A 19,072-nucleotide genomic window follows, 5' to 3' on the forward strand; every position below is an offset into this window, starting at 1 on the left:
AGCCGGGCAAACTAATGCTTGGTAGCATGAAGCGCCAAGACCGTAATGCATGACATACATCCGCTGCAGGACTCCTAGGGTCTGCGCCTAAAAGCAGTACACAAAACAAGAGCTGGAAACATAAGCACCAATTCAAATGCACGTGCCTGCATTAGTGCAGCGCAGAGAGAGAGAGATAGGAAAACCCGTCTGCATTATAGCATTAATGTTAAAACAGCTTGCCACTTAATGTTCCAGCTCAACACAGCAGCCAACGCTCGGTAGCATGAAGCGCCAAGACTATGGTGCATGACAAAACATATGCTGCAGGACTCCTCAGAGTCTGCACCTAACAACGGTACACAAACAAGAGTTGAAAGTGTAAGCGCCAATTCAAATGAACGTGCCTGCAAGTGCCACAAGTAGAGAGAGAGAGATAGGCAAAACCATCTGCTCACTCTAGAGTCCGCGTTATAGCTTTCAATAAGCAGGCTTGTCTATAAGAATGCTCTTATCCATGAGCTCATCCACTTATTTGTCTCAGCTCGACGCAGCAGTGGAGCTGAAGGAAATAGTCGGGCAACTAATGCTTGGTAGCACAAAGCGCCAAAATCATAGTGCACAACAAATATCTGCTGCAGGACAAGACACAAGAATCTCTTTCCGACGGTCAACAGAGGATTCGCTTCCTGAAGGAATTAAAATCTGATGAAATAGCGCACAGCATGCATACAGTGGGGCAAAAAAGTATTTAGTCAGCCACCAATTGTGCAAGTTCTCCCACTTAAAAAGATGAGAGAGGCCTGTAATTTTCATCATAGGTATACCTCAACTATGAGAGACAAAATGAGAAAAAAAAATCCAGAAAATCACATTGTAGGATTTTTAAAGAATTTATTTGCAAATTATGGTGGAAAATAAGTATTTGGTCAATAACAAAATTTCATCTCAATACTTTGTTATATACACTTTGTTGGCAATGACAGAGGTCATCTCATCCACAGGCAACCCGTTTTGGGCGCGGGGAGGGGCATTTTTACTGCGTGATAAATATGAGCAGCACGGCATAGCGGTTTAAATGCATATTTAAATGCCCAGACTCACTTCATGCCACGTCTACGTCTAAAAATAGTACACGAACAAGAGTTGGAAGTGTAAGCGCCAAATCAAATGAAAGTGTCTGCATCAGTGCAGCGCAGCAGGTATCGTTAGAGAGAGAGGGGAAAAACACCAGCTCACTGTTATAGCTTGCTATAAGAATACTCTGAAACACGTGAGCTCTTCCACTTGTTTCAGCTCAACGCAGCAGCGGAGCTGAGGGAAGTAGTTGGGCAACTAATGCTTGGTAGCACGAAGCGCCAAAATCATAGTACACAACAAACATTTGCAGCAGGACTCCTCAGAGTTTGCGTCTAAAAACAGTACACAAACAAGAGTTGGAAGCATATGCACCAAATCAAATGAACGTGTCTGCATTAGTATAGTGCAGCAGGTAACGTTAGAGAGAGAGGGGAAAAACCTCGGCAACCGCAGAACTGGAACAGCGGGAGTTGAACGAACATCTCTCCTTCCTCAGAAAGAGAGCGAGCCCAGAGCGCAACTTTACTTACAAACACAGATATCATGGATACAACAATAGATAAAGGCCGCGAAGCGGTCTTCCTGCCTGTTTCCTCATGAGTCCGTGTAACATGCATCCATACATACCGGAAAACTCATTGTGTCCGCTTTAGAGGAGTAAACTGCTCTAGATAAATAGATGGCTTACAACACAAGAATCTCTTTCCGACGGTCAACAGAGGATTCGCTTCCTGAAGGAATTAAAATCTGATGAAATAGCGCACAGCACGCATATATAAGCATACGTGACGTATGCTCAGGGCGGTGCTAAGCGCTGTTGGCCAATGAATTGGCGTGATGGTATAAGGGCTTCAGACATTCGTCACACCGGAGGTATTCCCATAACGATGATGTCATCGCAACGTTCATAAGTGAACCTATGAAAGGGAACTCTCCTTTCACTTGGCAACTGTGAAGTGGAGCAGGACAACCTCCCACCAGTCCTTGTTTTGGATTCTCATCCACAGGCAACCCGTTTTGGGCGCGGGGAGGGGCATTTTACTGCGTGATAAATATGAGCAGCACGGCACAGCGGTTTAAATGCATATTTATCCATAAATTAATAAATACTAATTCTGCTGTTAAAAACAAATAAAGAAGCCGTGTATGAGAGTAGTTATTATGTGCAAACTTTGTGTTTGTGCAGTGTGCGCATGTCAAAAAAATGTATTCCGATTTGAAGCTTCTGACATATAAACACGCACATCAACCCGATCACTTTATTTAGCATTCATGTAAACACTACATTCAGATTCATCAATCGGAATTAATTCAGTCTGATTGAACCAAAAATTGTGCATGTAAACGTAGCCAGTGTGAGATATTTAAATGTAGAACAATATTTAAAAACATTCCACACCCCTCTTACAATACATCTACTCCTTGACTTGAGTGCAGAATCAAAGTTTTCAGTTTATTTATCTAGAACACAGCATTTAAATAATTCTATTCTAACAATTCTAATGCTGTACACAAGGTCAAGCTACATTATGACACACCCTTCTTCAGTGTTCTGAAGCAATTGCATGTTTTCTGCAGGTAGTCGACCTGAAGCATGTATTCTCAACCTGAAGCACATTCTTGATGCATTTGCTGTAAATTATTTATTTAATGACCCAAACAAAGCTACCTGGAAATGCACTTAGAGAAAAGACTAATGGCAAACCTGGTCAGTTTGTTGATGACATCTCCTTGTAGAGACGACTCCCAGTTCAAAGGATCAAAATGAACAGGCTGCCAGGTCCATAGAGAGTTGTAGGGTCATTGAACACTCAAGGTATTTATACTGTTTTTATATCAAAACCCTGATCAGAAATGACTCACTTCATGCTAGTGACTAGGCACTGTGCCAGTGACAATGCAGTGACTAGGCACTTTGATCAGACTGAATCCCTCTTCAAAATACTTCAAAGAAAAGAGAATTACATAATGTCTCCCATTGCAGTACATGGCAGAGAGATAGACAATATCTAGGATTCCATGATAGCATTGATGTATAAATATGTAAATAGTACATTTTAGTTGAAAATGGGCTTACTTGCACATTTATTCTGAGATAGACATGTCTTTCATAACTGATGTGTTTATAAGATGACTGTGATATAATAGGTATTCTGGAGGCACCTCGAATCAGATGCTATTCATAGAAATATCAATAATGATCATGCTTTTGTTATACTGTACTTGTAAACCTGAGGCCTCCACCTTTATTTTCCTAAATAAAATATAATTTACTTTAAAACTCAACTTAATCTCAGGCAAAAAAAAGCAACTTTTCATATGCAATGTTTTTACTGCACATAAGCTGAAATGTGCAATATGGACTTATTTACAGCATCTGAAACAAAAGTTTTCAATAAAGAACAAGAAAAGTTTTGTGTTGCTGAATTGGTGGCTGATTCGTGTGAATTTGTATGATCTTGTTAGTACATTTTCGTACAATCTGCCAGTGGCAGGTATGTTTAAGAGTGGGGTTAGGGGTGGACATTCACACTTACTTTTTCCCCCTATAAATCGTATGTTTTTGTATGAAAACAAAAAACAAAATCTCAGCTTCATAAAATAGTTATGATTTCCTGTAAGATTGGGTTAAAACTTTTATGTATGGAAAGCTTTAGAAAATGTCCACTATATTATATTTGTATTATACATGTTTACTAGTAAATACATTTGGTTACACTTTATTTCGATAGTCCACTTTAGACATTCTACTGACTATAAGTAACTTTGTAACTACATATCAACTACATGTCAACTAATTCTCATTAATTTGCATCTACACGTCTACTAACTCTCAGAGTAGACAGTGTAGGTTTAGGGTTAGTAGAATAAGTTGACAAAGAAAGTGTTAGAAGATATTAAGCAGACAGTCTACTAATACTCTACTAACTGCTAGTTGACATGTAGTTGCATAGTTACTTGCTGTTAATAGAATGTCTAAAGTGGACTATCGAAATAAAGTGTTACCATACATTTAAATTCAAAGCCGTTGTAAAATATTCTATAAACACACACCTATGATCTTATTACTTAAGTATTACTGTTGCTGTGATTTTTTTTAGGAAACCTTTCCAGGTAAATGAAGTAGCTGTCTTATAAAGGCTGTCAAATCAGCTCCAACATTTCTTTGATGCCTGTTTCACATATATTTTTTCAACCATATTAATCACATTAAATCAGTATTTGATGTATTTGATGTAAAAAAGATTCATAAACATTTGATTTGTTCACACTTAAAATGCCTTTATGTTAGATGCTGAAAATATATGCCGTTAGAGCAAATACATATCTCTGATTACTGACATTAAATATCACTGACCTTATTACATTACCGTTATGCAATTAATATTGTCATTGTTACAGGGATAGTTCACCCACAAATGAAAATTCTGTAATTAATTACTCACCCTCGTGTCATTCCAAACCCGTAAGACCTTCATTCATCTTCGGGAACACAATTTTTTAAATATCTAAGATATTTTTGATGCATTCTGAGAGCTCACTGACCCTCCCATAGACAGCAAGGATATTACCACGATCAATGCACAGAAACGTAGCAAGGAGATCGTTAAAATAATCCATGTGACATCAGTGGTTCAACCGTAATTTTACGAAGCTACAAGAATACTTTTTGTGCACAAAGAAAACAAAAATAACGACTTTATTCAACTATTCGTCTCCTCTGCATCACCCTATAGCACATTTAATAGAGTATCACATACATAAACAACGTATGTACGCGGATACGTTGTTTACATTCAGATCAAAGCGTAAACAACGTAAACTGCTGACTCAGAACAGCATACATTGTTTACGTATGTGATACTCTCCAAAATGGCGCTATAGGGTGACTTTATAGGGAGAGATGAATTGTTGAATAAATTCGTTATTTTTGTTTCCTTTGCACACAAAAAGTATTCTCGTAGCTTTGTAAATTTACGGTTGAACCACTGATGTCACATGGATTATTTTAACGATCTCCTTGCTACGTTTCTGACCCTTGATCGTGTACGGATCCTTGCTGTCTCTGGGAGGGTCAGAGAGCTCTCGGAATGCATCAAAAATATCTTAATTTGTGTTTCGAAGATGAACGAATGTCTTACAGGTTTAGAACGATATAAGGGTGAGTAATTAATGACAGTGAACACAATTTTTGGGTGAAGTATCCCGTTAACATTATCAATCACTGTCATCACCATCATTATAATCATCACTTCACCATCTTTGTCCTCAGATTTTCTACAGTCACCTCACACCTTTCTCATCTCAAGTGTTTTGTTGTTTCAGAGTTTCAGTGGATACCTGAGCTGGTGGCACCTGCAGCCACATCCAGAGCTGCAGACCCTGATTCTAGCAGATTGATTTCGCCTGAGCAGAAAAACACTGCTACACCCAATAGATCTTCAGCTACATCTGTGGACACACAACGAGAACGACCAGACAATGCAAGCACTATTGTGTCTCAACCTACAATATTTAACAGCAATACTGTTACCACAACCAGCATCCCCTTTACAACAACCACAAACCAGATTAGCACTACCCAATCATCTGCTGCTAAACGACACTCCAAAACACCTAGGACAACAATAAGAACTACAACTACACAATTTCCTAAAACAACAACTAGAATCCTGCCTGACTCCACCTCACAGAGCGCTAAGTTGGACCCTTCAAAAAGCACTTTAGGAATTCCAAGAGCTGCTGCTACTGAGGCCTCAATGCTAAGATGTAACATCACTGACAAGATGTGGATAAAAACAGGTGTGATTGCTCAGATCAAATGGTGATCTTTATGAAATTACAGAAAATTGTTGTACTTTAAATCAGTGTGGTAATCATTCAAGTCTGAGTCAAGACTGAGACCAGAAGTGGTTGATTCCTAGTTAAGTCCACATGTTCCCAAGTCATTGACAAGACAAGATTGAGTTCAGTTTCAAGTACTACAACATTTACTGTCATCTGCCACTGCTGTCATCATTCATGCTGAATAAATCTACATGCACATGTTTAATTAATGTTGAAAGCTATTTGTTATCATGACAGCTCATGTAGGTGCTACTGAATCAGTGTTACATTACTCAATAATTGACTTGATCTCGAGTCCAAGAGCATATTTCCATGATGGATTTGGGAGCATGTGTACTAGGTCTTGACTTAAATTTAACCTTCTTCTGGTCTTGACTTGGGCCCTGTTTACAGCTGATATTAAGATGCATTTTGGTTGATCAGGTCATAACAAGTTGAGGAGACACATTTGTGTTTATACCTGTTTTTTAATCAGTCTCTTTTGTTCACTATTTATTTCAATTTCTTTGAGGGAAGAGTCTATAGGTGGGTGTATGTATGGGGTTTTTCTGATCTTTAAATCTAATATTGCAAAATAAGCTCATGCAATTTAGTTATGAGCGTAAAAGGAGACAATGGTAAAGGATTCTTAAACATCTTAATACCAGGTGTAAACAGGTCATTGGATGAACTGATCCTGACTACACCACTACTGTAAATTTCAGTGAGCACAGAATTTACAATGTAATTGATAACCTTATATTTTTCAATGCATTTTCACTTCATTTTTTCCCCTGTCAATGACAATAAGAACTACAACTACACAATTTCCTAAAACAACAACTAGAATCCTGCCTGACTCCACCTCACAGAGCGCTAAGTTGGACCCTTCAAAAAGCACTTTAGGAATTCCAAGAGCTGCTGCTACTGAGGCCTCAATGCTAAGATGTAACATCACTGACAAGATGTGGATAAAAACAGGTGTGATTGCTCAGATCAAATGGTGATCTTTATGAAATTACAGAAAATTGTTGTACTTTAAATCAGTGTGGTAATCATTCAAGTCTGAGTCAAGACTGAGACCAGAAGTGGTTGATTCCTAGTTAAGTCCACATGTTCCCAAGTCATTGACAAGACAAGATTGAGTTCAGTTTCAAGTACTACAACATTTACTGTCATCTGCCACTGCTGTCATCATTCATGCTGAATAAATCTACATGCACATGTTTAATTAATGTTGAAAGCTATTTGTTATCATGACAGCTCATGTAGGTGCTACTGAATCAGTGTTACATTACTCAATAATTGACTTGATCTCGAGTCCAAGAGCATATTTCCATGATGGATTTGGGAGCATGTGTACTAGGTCTTGACTTAAATTTAACCTTCTTCTGGTCTTGACTTGGGCCCTGTTTACAGCTGATATTAAGATGCATTTTGGTTGATCGGGTCATAACAAGTTGAGGAGACACATTTGTGTTTATACCTGTTTTTTAATCAGTCTCTTTTGTTCACTATTTATTTCAATTTCTTTGAGGGAAGAGTCTATAGGTGGGTGTATGTATGGGGTTTTTCTGATCTTTAAATCTAATATTGCAAAATAAGCTCATGCAATTTAGTTATGAGCGTAAAAGGAGACAATGGTAAAGGATTCTTAAACATCTTAATACCAGGTGTAAACAGGTCATTGGATGAACTGATCCTGACTACACCACTACTGTAAATTTCAGTGAGCACAGAATTTACAATGTAATTGATAACCTTATATTTTTCAATGCATTTTCACTTCATTTTTTCCCCTGTCAATGACAGTGTTGTCCGTACAGTTACGGAGGAGTCGTCTAGACAGTATTTTGAAGCAGAATCTCCCTCGAGGGTTTACTCAAGCTCTGAAGAAGGCCTTGAACGACAGCACGGTTCAGGCTAAGGTTTGCACTTCATGAATTTATAACACAGTCATCGTTTACAGTATGTTCTGCATCAAGTACGCACCAACACAAATTACATTTTTTTTAAGCAATGTTTGATGTCTTGATATAACTACCACAATATCTACCCTCTAAATCCAACCCCTTCAGTCATACATCCTTCTCTTAACATTAGCAAACCCATACTGAAATTTTATTATACCTGCAGAGTTAGTGTTTTAGCCAATAACCAGAGTGTAAAACCCATGTGACTGATTGCTCTGAAAGTGCAAGAAAAATATAAATCCTTTTGCACATGGTTTTGATCACTCCAAAAAGATAAAACATCTACTATAATATAAATATTTATTTATTGCTGTATATATGTTGCACACAAATTGTATCATTAAGAATATCCATCCCTGGTTAAAAGATTTGTTTTGCACACATAATGGTGTAATTCACCAGCAGGGGCTAAGCATCCGTGTTATATATCTTGTTTTCAGCAGCTTTTTTGCTGTATTTGTGTCTATTGCTTTCCATCTTCTCTTTCTCATTTTAATATACGTTTACTTCAGATGTGTCCCTTAGTGAAAACTGTATGTCTTATTTTAGTCAAGGGAAGCTAGGCTAATCTGCTAAATACTGACACCTATTAAACCAAACACACAATCATTGTCAGGCAGAGTCAAACCTTACTATAGGAGAAGAAAAAATAAATTGGGTGAAAATGGAAACAGAATACTGCTAGTAGTCACCACTCAGTTACATCTTAGGTTTTTCAGTTACTGAGCTTTTTCTGCCTGTTTGTCCCAAGATAAAAGCTTTGATGTCAATGCAGTCCTCATGTTGGAAGCAATCCGGGGAGAGCTAAAAAGTTTGTGGCTCATCAAATTGTTGATTGAAGGAACTACAGGGGTTTGGATTTAGCCATACTTTTGTAATGTAAGAACATAACATTAAAGCAATTATTCACATCCCCTGGGAATTTATATATATATATATATATATATATATATATATATATATATATATAAAAAAATTTTTATCATTTAGCAGACTTTATCATTTTTATCCAAAGCGACTTACAAATAAGGACAACAGAAGCAATCAATTGTAGTATTAAAACAACTAAAAACAGATCCAAAACTAAAAGCTAAAACTTTATAAATACGACTTATACACATTTTAAAAATAAAGAAATTAAATAAAAATGACAAATGCGTACAACAAAATTTCAAAACTTAACATTTAAATGAAAAACAAAAGATAAAGCTAAAAACAATTCAAAATATTAAAGAACAAAAGGTATAATAGTATAATAATAATTCTAACATAACACTAAGCCAAACACCAATAAAACAACTACATATATGTGTATGTATAACCATACACACACACACACTGTATATATATATATATACATACACATTTATAAATTCAATATATATTTTATTTCATTTCCATTTAGTTTGTTGAAGTATTAAAATAACTCAAATTAAATAAAACTAAAACTTAATAAATAGACCTATACAGGCATAATAAATTCAGACATAATTTAACTAAAATTAAAATAAATAACAAATACAAATAATACAAATCAAACGAAAGTAGTTTATCAGTAATCCTAAAAAATAACACTGCCAAACTTGCATGCTAAAAACAACAACTTACTTACACATACTAAGAAATGGTTATAAAAACTGAAACAGAAGTGAAACATGTAGTAGGAAAGAGGAGAATTAAAAAGCGATACTTATCCTTTGCCGGTGTCCCTGCCCGGTGGGGTCGCACGGTAGATTCGATGGTCTTTACACTCTTCGGTCTTCACACGAGGAGGCCATCATGCGATGGCTGCCGCGGTAAACTAAGCTTTTTTATACCCATCTAACAAAATACTAAATTAACTGAGAAGGGTCTGGCTGCAGCCTTGCACTTGCACTCTCAGACTTGCACTCTCAGACACTTGCGCTTCCGCTAGCGACGTCACTTGCAGTCTTTTTTTTGTTCTATTTATTGATTACTTTTTGTTTGAATCTCTCAACATTTTACAACAGTAACCAGGTGGTGAAGACAAGAAAAAAGAAACTAAATTACAAAGTCACTTGCAATCGTCACTTGCACTCTCCGATACCTGCCACGTCACTTGCAATCGACACAAATCGTGCATTTTGCCAATGGAGACAAGAAGCCGTGGTGGTGATTAAACGATTAAAACCAATTTTATACTATAACGTACAGGGTCCTGCAAGAAAAAGGCAAGACCCACAAATCTGTGGCCACAGAACAGCAGAATATGAACGCAATGCACAAAGTCTCTCGTTAACGTTTTCCTCCTGTAGAAAAACATAAACACTTAACATGGCTTAATGTATTAAGATGCATTAAGTGCAATTAAAAGATCAAATTCGATATATAGTTATCATTTAATGTACTACAAGGCAAGTTAATTCAGCTGGACACACTTTCCTTATTTTTTCCACAACAAATGGTCAAGCAAGCGCAGACACTGACAAGATACGCGATACAGAACGAGACCTTATTCTGAAATGTTACTATTACAATTAGTAGTGTAGATAGTCCTGCCCCCAGCCGATGGGCTGGGCTGATTCAATGCTGGGCTGATATTCATGAAACAGCAGTTTTGCTCCTGTGATGTTGCTTAATTACATCTTGAATCAGAATCAAGCATTCAGCAATGCCACAGCATAATACAATAAAGTTCTTTTGAGAATCGTACTGTTCAGAGAATGTTTGTGCAGTGCACATAACGGAGTTCTGCATGTTTCAGCAACTTCTTTTCATTTGGTTTCTTCTATGTGCATATCGTTGTTGTATGTGTGTGTAGTTCTGAGGTTTGTAGGGCCAGGAGATGACCTCAAGTCCTGCCGATTTACTCAGATGATGGAGCAGAGACTGGAGAATGCTTTTGCTGAAGCAGAGGCCATATTGATGAACTCACACAGCGGTCTCACTGTACAGGTGGGAGGGCCTAAACTTCAAATTACCTTTATTTTACCTTTATTTATTTTGTATTTCAAATGAGGAGGTTTTTGTTTTGTTCTGTTCTTTTTTTGGGGGGAGCGTAAGTTCTCCCTGGCATTCCTCAGTTATACAAATAGGATGTAACATATGCAATTGTAACACTTTTTATTTCCTTTTATATTCCTTTAGGGAAAAGTGTTGGTAAAGGATACAGAATTTACATATAATCTATAATAAAGATTACAATTATATACAGTGGGTACGGAAAGTATTCAGACCCCCTTAAATTTTTCACTCTTTGTTATATTGGAGCCATTTGCTAAAATCATTTAAGTTAATTTTTTTTCCTCATTAATGTACACACAGCACCCCATATTGACAGAAAAACACAGAATTGTTGACATTTTTGCAGATTTATTAAAAAAGAAAAACTGAAATATCACATGGTCCTAAGTATTCAGACCCTTTGCTCAGTATTTAGTAGAAGCACCCTTTTGATCGAATACAGCAGATCGCCCAGCCATGGAGGTATGCTGAGGCAGTGTGTATACCAAAAGAGGAGAAGTCTGAGAATATCGACCAGTTTCGGGTTATATCCTTGCTCAGTGTGGAGAGCAAAATCTTCTTTAGCATCGTGGCTAAGAGGCTCTCCAACTTCCTGTTGAGCAATAAGTACATCGACACGTCTGTGCAAAAGGGAGGTATACCAGGAGGTCCAGGTTGTCTGGCACATTGTGCTGTTGTTCAGAATATCAGCACAGTGATTACCTGCTGTTGAATAACTGCCTACAATGCTTAAAATGAACTAAACTAGAAATTTTGTATTTTGTTCAAAATTTTGTATGATACATGTTTAAATTAACAGATGATAATACATCTAAAAATTAAAAAAATGTTTTTTGGTATTTTCGACATTTGTTTTGTTTTTTAATAGTTTTGGTCATAGTTTCAGCAAAATAGATTAAAATGATTCACTGTTGTACATGGAAGCATCTCTGGGGGGATGACGTAGGATGTCGCCGTTGTGCATGCACCGCTCAGAAGTGACGAACGCGGAAGCACAGGGGAGAGATCAAAACAAAACAACGGTCACGAATTAGAAGTACAAAACAAGGATTTGTTAAGAAGAATGTCGGAGAATTTCGATATAAGCCAAGAGGAGACTGGCTTTCCTTTGCTAAAGTAAGGAAACTTTGCTTCCTTTGCTCCTGTAAACAAACGTTGGTTTTCACGAGACTCACCGAGGCATGCGCAACACCGGCATCTTACGTCATCCTCCCAGAGCTGCTTCCGTGTACAACTGTTGGCACAAGCTAGATTAAAGTGATTATTACGTTTATCGTATATATGATATATGATATACGATATCGTAATATGGATATTTTTCTTACAAAAACACATCGATTCGCTACAGGAGGCCTTTGTTCATCCCCTGGAGCCGTGTGAGGCACTTTTTTATTATGGATGGATGCGATTTCACTTGTTTTGGACTGATGAACTGCAACACCCGCTGAGTGCCATTAAACAGCTTGGAAGATCAAAGTCAATTTTTTTATATAACTCCGACTGGATTCATCTGAAAGAAGGAAGTCATATACACCTAAGATGGCTTGAGGGTGAGTAAATAATAGGGTTAATTTTTGGGTGAACTATCCCTTTAAGATATTTTAGATGGAATCGTCTCGGTTACGTATGCAACCCTCGTTCCCTGAAGGAGGGAACGGTGACGTTACGTCAGTGAGTGACGAATTGGGATCTCACTAGAGAGACCAATCACCTTCGAGTGTTAACAAAATAAGCCAATAAGTGTTGGCGTGCGATCTTTGTGTCGCGCACTCCGCCCAGCAGCGCGGGTATATAAGGAGAGCGCTTGCAGTCGCACATTCAGTTTTTCGCTGAGGAGCCAAGACAGTATGCCTCGGCCGTACAGCGGTGGTACAGCAACTGTGGCGACGGGACATAACGCCTCCGTTCCCTCCTTCAGGGAACGAGGGTTACATATGTAACGAGACGTTCCCTTTCTGTCAGTCACGTTCAACATTACGTCAGTGACTGACGTATTGGGATCCCAATGGAAAACGCTACTATTGCTGACCCCATCCATTGCCCTGCGAAAGCCGGCAAGTTCCCCCACGCCAGTTGGGGTGGACAATGGAAAACGCTACTATTGCTGACCCCATCCAGTGCCCTGCGAAAGCCGGCAAGTTCCCCCACGCCAGTTGGGGTGGAAGATAGGACAGGCCTTAGGCAGAGGTATCCGCCACTGCCGTTCCACACAGTGGGATATTGGATAACACTGGGAAAGCGTACCCAAGTAGGGGAACTAGGGTAAGTAAGATCCTGCGTATAGGAGGTATCATGTGGAAGTTACACATATGAACTGGCCATAGGGCAGTGCTACATATGGAAGTCCCTGCAGTAGACTCAGCCCACCTGGGGTGAGATCACTACGCAGCAGAGACCACAGAGAAATCTCTGCTAGGGAAGACACGGGCTTACCAAGAGGGAAGCTGTACTGTGGAAGAATACACATGTGGGATCACCCGACGGGGGAATCACTACACACGGGCACCTAGCCCAGCACAAGGCTGACCTTGGGCATACACACGAGTGCTGGACCTGGCGTCTGGCGCTCCGCCACGCCTGACCGCCGAGGGTGCGGGAGGAACTTCAATATGGTTCACCAAAAGGGAAACTTAACTGAGAAGCACTTAAGTACACATATCTGGTCCGTAGAGGGGAATGGCGCAGCAAGCATGATCGACACCGAGTGGGTCCGGTGTTACTGACCCTCTGAGTTAAGTACACGAGAGGACACGAGCTCTACATGGAGATTATAGAATCTCGCAAACATGTTAGGTGTCGCCCAGCCGGCAGCTCTACAGATGTCTGCTATCGAGGCGCCCAGCGCCAATGCCCAAGAAGATGCCTCTCCACTCGTAGAGTGTGCTCTCACTCCGAGGGGGCACGGTAAACATTGGGCCTGGTATGCCAAGACTATAGCCTCCACTATCAGAGTGGGCAAGTCTTTGTTTGGAGACAGCATTTCCCTTCTGCTGTCCTCCAAAGCAGACAAAGAGCTGGTCTGAGGTCCTGAAGCTCTGCGTGCGGTCCACGTAAATGCACAAAGTGCGAACAGGACAGAGCAGAGCAATGGCTGGGTCTGCCTCCTCCCGGGGCAGCGCTTGCAAGTTCACCACCTGATCCCTGAAATGCATGGTGGGAACTTTGGGCACATATCTGGGCCGGGGTCTCAGGACAACGTGAGAGTCGGCCAGTACGAATTCCAGGCACGTGTCGTCGACCAAAAATGCCTGCAGGTCCCCCACCCTCTTGACCGAAGCCAGTGCAGTGAGGAGCACTGTCTTTAAAGACAGAAACTTAAGTTCTACTGACTGCAGATGTTCGAAGGGCTCCTCCTTCAATGCGACCTCAGATGCTTCTGACTCCAAAGGAGGAGATGGCAAGTGAGTTGCAACATGCGACGGGACCGTAGACCACCCTGGTGGTTGATGTACACAACGGTCGCAGTATTGTCCTTCCGGACCAGTACGTGCTTGTCGTCTAGCAGCGATTTGAAGCGGCTCAGAGCAAGCCATACTGCTAGCAACTCGAGGCAATTGATATGCAACTGCAGACGAGGCCCTGTCCAGGTGTCCCCGATGCGGCACACCCGTTGCACATGGCACCCCAGCCCATGGCAGAGGCATCTGTTGAGACAACAACATGCCTGGACACTTGTACTAGGGGAACTCCTGCCCGAAAAAAGGCTAGGTCCGACCACGGGCTGAAGGTCTTGCGGCAGGACGGGGTGACTGAGACCTGGTGAGTGCCAGGCATTGCCATGCCCATCTCGGGACTCGTCGTGAAGCCAACGCTGAAGCGGTCTCATGTGAAGCAATCCAAGTGGCGTAACAGCGGCAGCAGATGCCAAATGCCCCAGGAACCTCTGAAACTGTTTCAGTGGGACCGCCCTCCTGCGCTGAAATGACTCCAGGCAGTTCAGCATCAAATGAGCGCACTCTACTGAGAGGCGTGCTTTTAGACTGATCGAGTCCAACTCCATACTGAGAAAAGAGATCCTCTGCACGGGGGAGAGTTTGCTCTTTTCCCAGTTGACCCGAAGCCCCAACCGGCTGATGTGGCTGAGTACCACGTCCCTGTGTTCGCACAGCTGTGCTCGAGACTGGGCCAGTATGAGCCAGTTGTCGAGGTAGTTGAGAATGCGAATGCCTCTTTCCCTCAACGGGACGAGGGCTGCCTCCACGACCTAGGTGAAGACACGAGGTGACAGGGACAGCCCGAAGGGGAGGACCTTGTGCTGATATGCTCGCCCCTCGAACACGAAGCGGAGAAACGGCCTGTGTCAAGGGAGGATCGAAACATGAAAGTACGCGTCCTTCAGGTCGATCGCTGCAAACCAATCGTGCGGATGAACACATCGAAAAATATGTTTCTGCGTTAACATCTTGAACGGGAGCCTGTGAAGGGCTCCGTTCAGAACGCACAGGTCCAGGATTGGTCGTAACCCACCGCCTTTCTTGGGTTCAATGAAGTAGGGGCTCAGTTGTCGAGGTAGTTGAGAATGCGAATGCCTCTTTCCCTCAACGGGACGAGGGCTGCCTCCACGACCTAGGTGAAGACACGAGGTGACAGGGACAGCCCGAAGGGGAGGACCTTGTGCTGATATGCTCGCCCCTCGAACACGAAGCGGAGAAACGGCCTGTGTCAAGGGAGGATCGAAACATGAAAGTACGCGTCCTTCAGGTCGATCGCTGCAAACCAATCGTGCGGATGAACACATCGAAAAATATGTTTCTGCGTTAACATCTTGAACGGGAGCCTGTGAAGGGCTCCGTTCAGAACGCACAGGTCCAGGATTGGTCGTAACCCACCGCCTTTCTTGGGTTCAATGAAGTAGGGGCTGTAAAACCCCGACTTCATATCGGCTGACTCTATCGCGTCCTTCACCAGCAGGACTGCGATTGCAGCTCGCAAGATGGGAGCATCCTTGTTCGGCACAGAGTTGAACCGAATGCCCCTGAAATTGGGAGGATGCTGGGCAAACTGGATCGCATAGCCGAGTTTGATGGTTCTCGTGAGCCAGCGAGACGGTCTGGGGAGCACTAGCCAGGCAATGAGAACATGATTCATCCATGAGCGCTGCCTCAGCGTACTCAAAGCCCAGGCACGAGATGCAGCGATCGTGACCATCAGATGGAGCCAGGTAGCGACCACATCTAGAAACACACGAGTGGAAGGCCATCTTTAAAAAGACTCTTTTAGATTTGCTCTTTTAGAAAGAAGGAAGTGTTGAAGCGCCCAGGAGAGGCCGCGGCGCGACCGCAGTTTGACGAGCTGCAGCCCACATCCAACACCAAAGGCAGCAGCACTGGACCAGCAACCACCGCTGATGCGCCGTAACACCGACACTGTGAAATGCTGTCTTTCAGACACTCTTGCTTGGTTGAAGACACAAGCTGAAAGGTTCGGCTCCGAAGCGAAAAGGTGAATGTGCGACTGCACACGCTCTCCTTATATACCCGCGCTGCGGGGCTGGGTGCGTGACGCAAAGATCGCATGCCAACTCTTTTTGGCTTGTTTTGTTAACACTCGAAAGTGATTGGTCTCTCTAGCGAGATCCCAATTTGTCAGTCACTGACGTAACGTTGAACGTTACTGACTGAAAGGGAACTGAGAGCTCTCTGACCCTCCATAGACCGCAAGGATATTACCACGATCAACGCACAGAAACATAGCAAGGACATCGGTAAAATAGTCCATGTGACATCAGGGGTTCAACCATAATTTTACGAAGCTATATGAGAATACTTTTTGTGCGCAAAGAAAACAATAATAACATAATTTATTCAGCAATTCCTCTCCCCGAGTTACCGTCTTCCGCCATTTTGGAGAGTACCCCAGAACAAAATGCCTCACATCTCTTGCAAAATGAAGCACTGCATTCAAAATATCTTAAACATATTTGCAAACACCTTTGCTATAATATTAATTCCTGTTAGATTGCTGTTTGTTACATAGAGAATTGTGTGTGTTTTGCAAAAAGTGTTTTATGAAATTGAAAACTGAGTCAAAGGCCGAGAATTAGTGTATGGTTTTGCAGATTTGGTGTGTGTGGTTCTGGTGTTTGAGTGTCAGGTTTCAGAAATTGTGTGACAAGTAAAGATTTTGTGTAAAAACTGTAACATCTCTCCACGTCTCTGCAGTGATTCAGGATGTGGAAAACTCCTCTCTAGAAGGACAGTACCACAGTTTTGCTAGTCTGATGGAGGAGCGGTTGGCTGAGCTCTTCATGGTAGCTCACCAGCAAGGCGTCCGCTTCAAGCGGGCAACAACAGTGGGCAGTTACACTGTCCAGGTACGACCTAATAGAATTGAAAGTGCTAATTTAGCAAAGTAATTACGAACAAATAATTAGAAAACATATTCACATGCCATAAGAAATTACTCATAGCCTAATTGGACCCAACTTTAGTAATTTCTTACTTTATTAATTAGGTTATGTGAATCTGTTTTCCAGAATCAATGCAACATTTGTATTGTATTGTATGCAACTTTGTAACAGTAGGTGGAGTGGGTAGGGTGTAACATGGACAGAATTTCTCTTTGAATTTCGGCACAAATCCAATTATAAACCAGCAACAATTGCTTTAAATTTTCACACAAAAACTTATACTCTACAAGTACTTCTGTTATCATGCATGATAGGGATTTCACCCCTGTTGCTCATTTCTAATTAATTACTCTTACAGTGTCACCACACCCCCAGTCTCCCTCCTGTAGGTTATTTGATGGAAAATATTCAACTTTTAAGGTTTACCAAATGAAAATGTGCCTACAGGAAGTGATCAAGCTGTGTTTCATTGTATTCAGATGGTTAGTATCAGACATGTACATGGGCCAAAAAACCCAGCTGAGATGACCTACTACGTCCAGCAAAACGGGACCCCACTGCTAGGCACATCTGCAGCCAAGCTTCTGAACACAGTGGACTCGCAGACCATGGCGCTCACGCTGGGATACTTTGTCCAAATGCAGGCTGAAGGTCAAAATTACTTTCTCTTTCTTGTCTACTTACTAGAATTATATACATTTTTGACCCACTTCGCATTGTGTCTTAAACTACTATGTACTTAATTTAAATTAATCATCTAATACCATGCACAATTGTGTACATACCTGTATATTTTACATTGTACTTATATTTAGAAATACTGAAAAAATATCTGAATTTATATCTGTAATAATTTATGTAGTTACATCACTTCAATTTCACTGTCTACAGTACCCTCACATCTTAACCAACCCTTAAGCTTAACCAAATCAGTCGATAAACTTAACTGTACACCACTTCAATAGCACTTCAACAAGTGATTTGCAATTCAAAATGAACAGAATAGGTAGCAGTTATTTATTTATTTATTTTGCATACTGGAAGTAAAATAAAGTACATGTAGTTAAAGACACCTATTATAAAGTGGGACCAAAATTTACTTACAGGAATGTTACTGTATGCAGAATTACTTAATTTACAAGAGATTCACTTACAAAAATATAGATATGTAACTAAGGATACTTTTTTCTCCAACCGAGACGTGCAAAAATGTTATCAAATTATTTGTTGTGGTGATCAGCATTATGATACATATTGTATACTGTTGGCAAAGCTTAATTTAAATCAAACCCAGAACATTTCATGTGCCTCTATTACTGTAACGGGGCTGACAAGACACGAGACATGTGGATCCATCTGCAGGCTTTATTTAAGAGACGTGGTAAACAGGCAGGGTCAAAACACTGGCAAACAGCTATATGGCGGGCAAAACACAAGAATAGTCACAGGGCTAGCGTAGGTCACCGATAAACAGACAGAATCACAGGGGCGAGTCGAGAGGGAGAAATCCAAGAAAACAGGCAAAGATCAAAAACAGGCAAGGCAAGGCAAGGCAAGGCAAGGCAAGGCAAGGCAAGGCAAGGCAAGGCAAGGCAAGGCAAGGCAAGGCAAGGCAAGGCAAGGCAAGGCAAGGCAAGGCAAGGCAAGGCAAGGCAAGGCAAGGCAAGGCAAGGCAAGGCAAGGCAAGGCAAGGCAAGGCAAGGCAAGGCAAGGCAAGGCAAGGCAAGGCAAGGCAAGGCAAGGCAAGGCACGGAGACTCGGAAAGGGGTACAGGCTAAACAATACTCAGCAGAGAAAGGTGGTTAGAGTGGGTGTTATATAGTGAATGAGGTAATTAGAAACAGCTGTGTGCAATGAGTGCAATCAGGGCAGTGTGCAA

The 19,072-nt window shown here is 41.2% G+C and overlaps 1 protein-coding gene across 1 annotated transcript in view; it reads left to right on the forward strand.

Annotated features, from left to right (window-relative positions):
• LOC107588551 (uncharacterized) overlaps positions 1–19,072 on the forward strand; it is a 92,143-nt gene that overhangs the window by 40,649 nt on the left and 32,422 nt on the right. The window contains exons 3-7 of the mRNA XM_016276687.1: positions 5,386–5,862; positions 7,699–7,814; positions 11,290–11,479; positions 17,006–17,157; positions 17,673–17,844. Of these exons, the coding sequence (XP_016132173.1) occupies positions 5,386–5,862; positions 7,699–7,814; positions 11,290–11,479; positions 17,006–17,157; positions 17,673–17,844 (1,107 nt within the window). The remainder of the gene's footprint in view (positions 1–5,385; positions 5,863–7,698; positions 7,815–11,289; positions 11,480–17,005; positions 17,158–17,672; positions 17,845–19,072) is intronic.

This window comes from Sinocyclocheilus grahami, unplaced genomic scaffold, assembly GCF_001515645.1.
Source record: "Sinocyclocheilus grahami isolate Dianchi unplaced genomic scaffold, SAMN03320097.WGS_v1.1 scaffold105.1, whole genome shotgun sequence".
Taxonomy (NCBI): domain Eukaryota; kingdom Metazoa; phylum Chordata; class Actinopteri; order Cypriniformes; family Cyprinidae; genus Sinocyclocheilus; species Sinocyclocheilus grahami.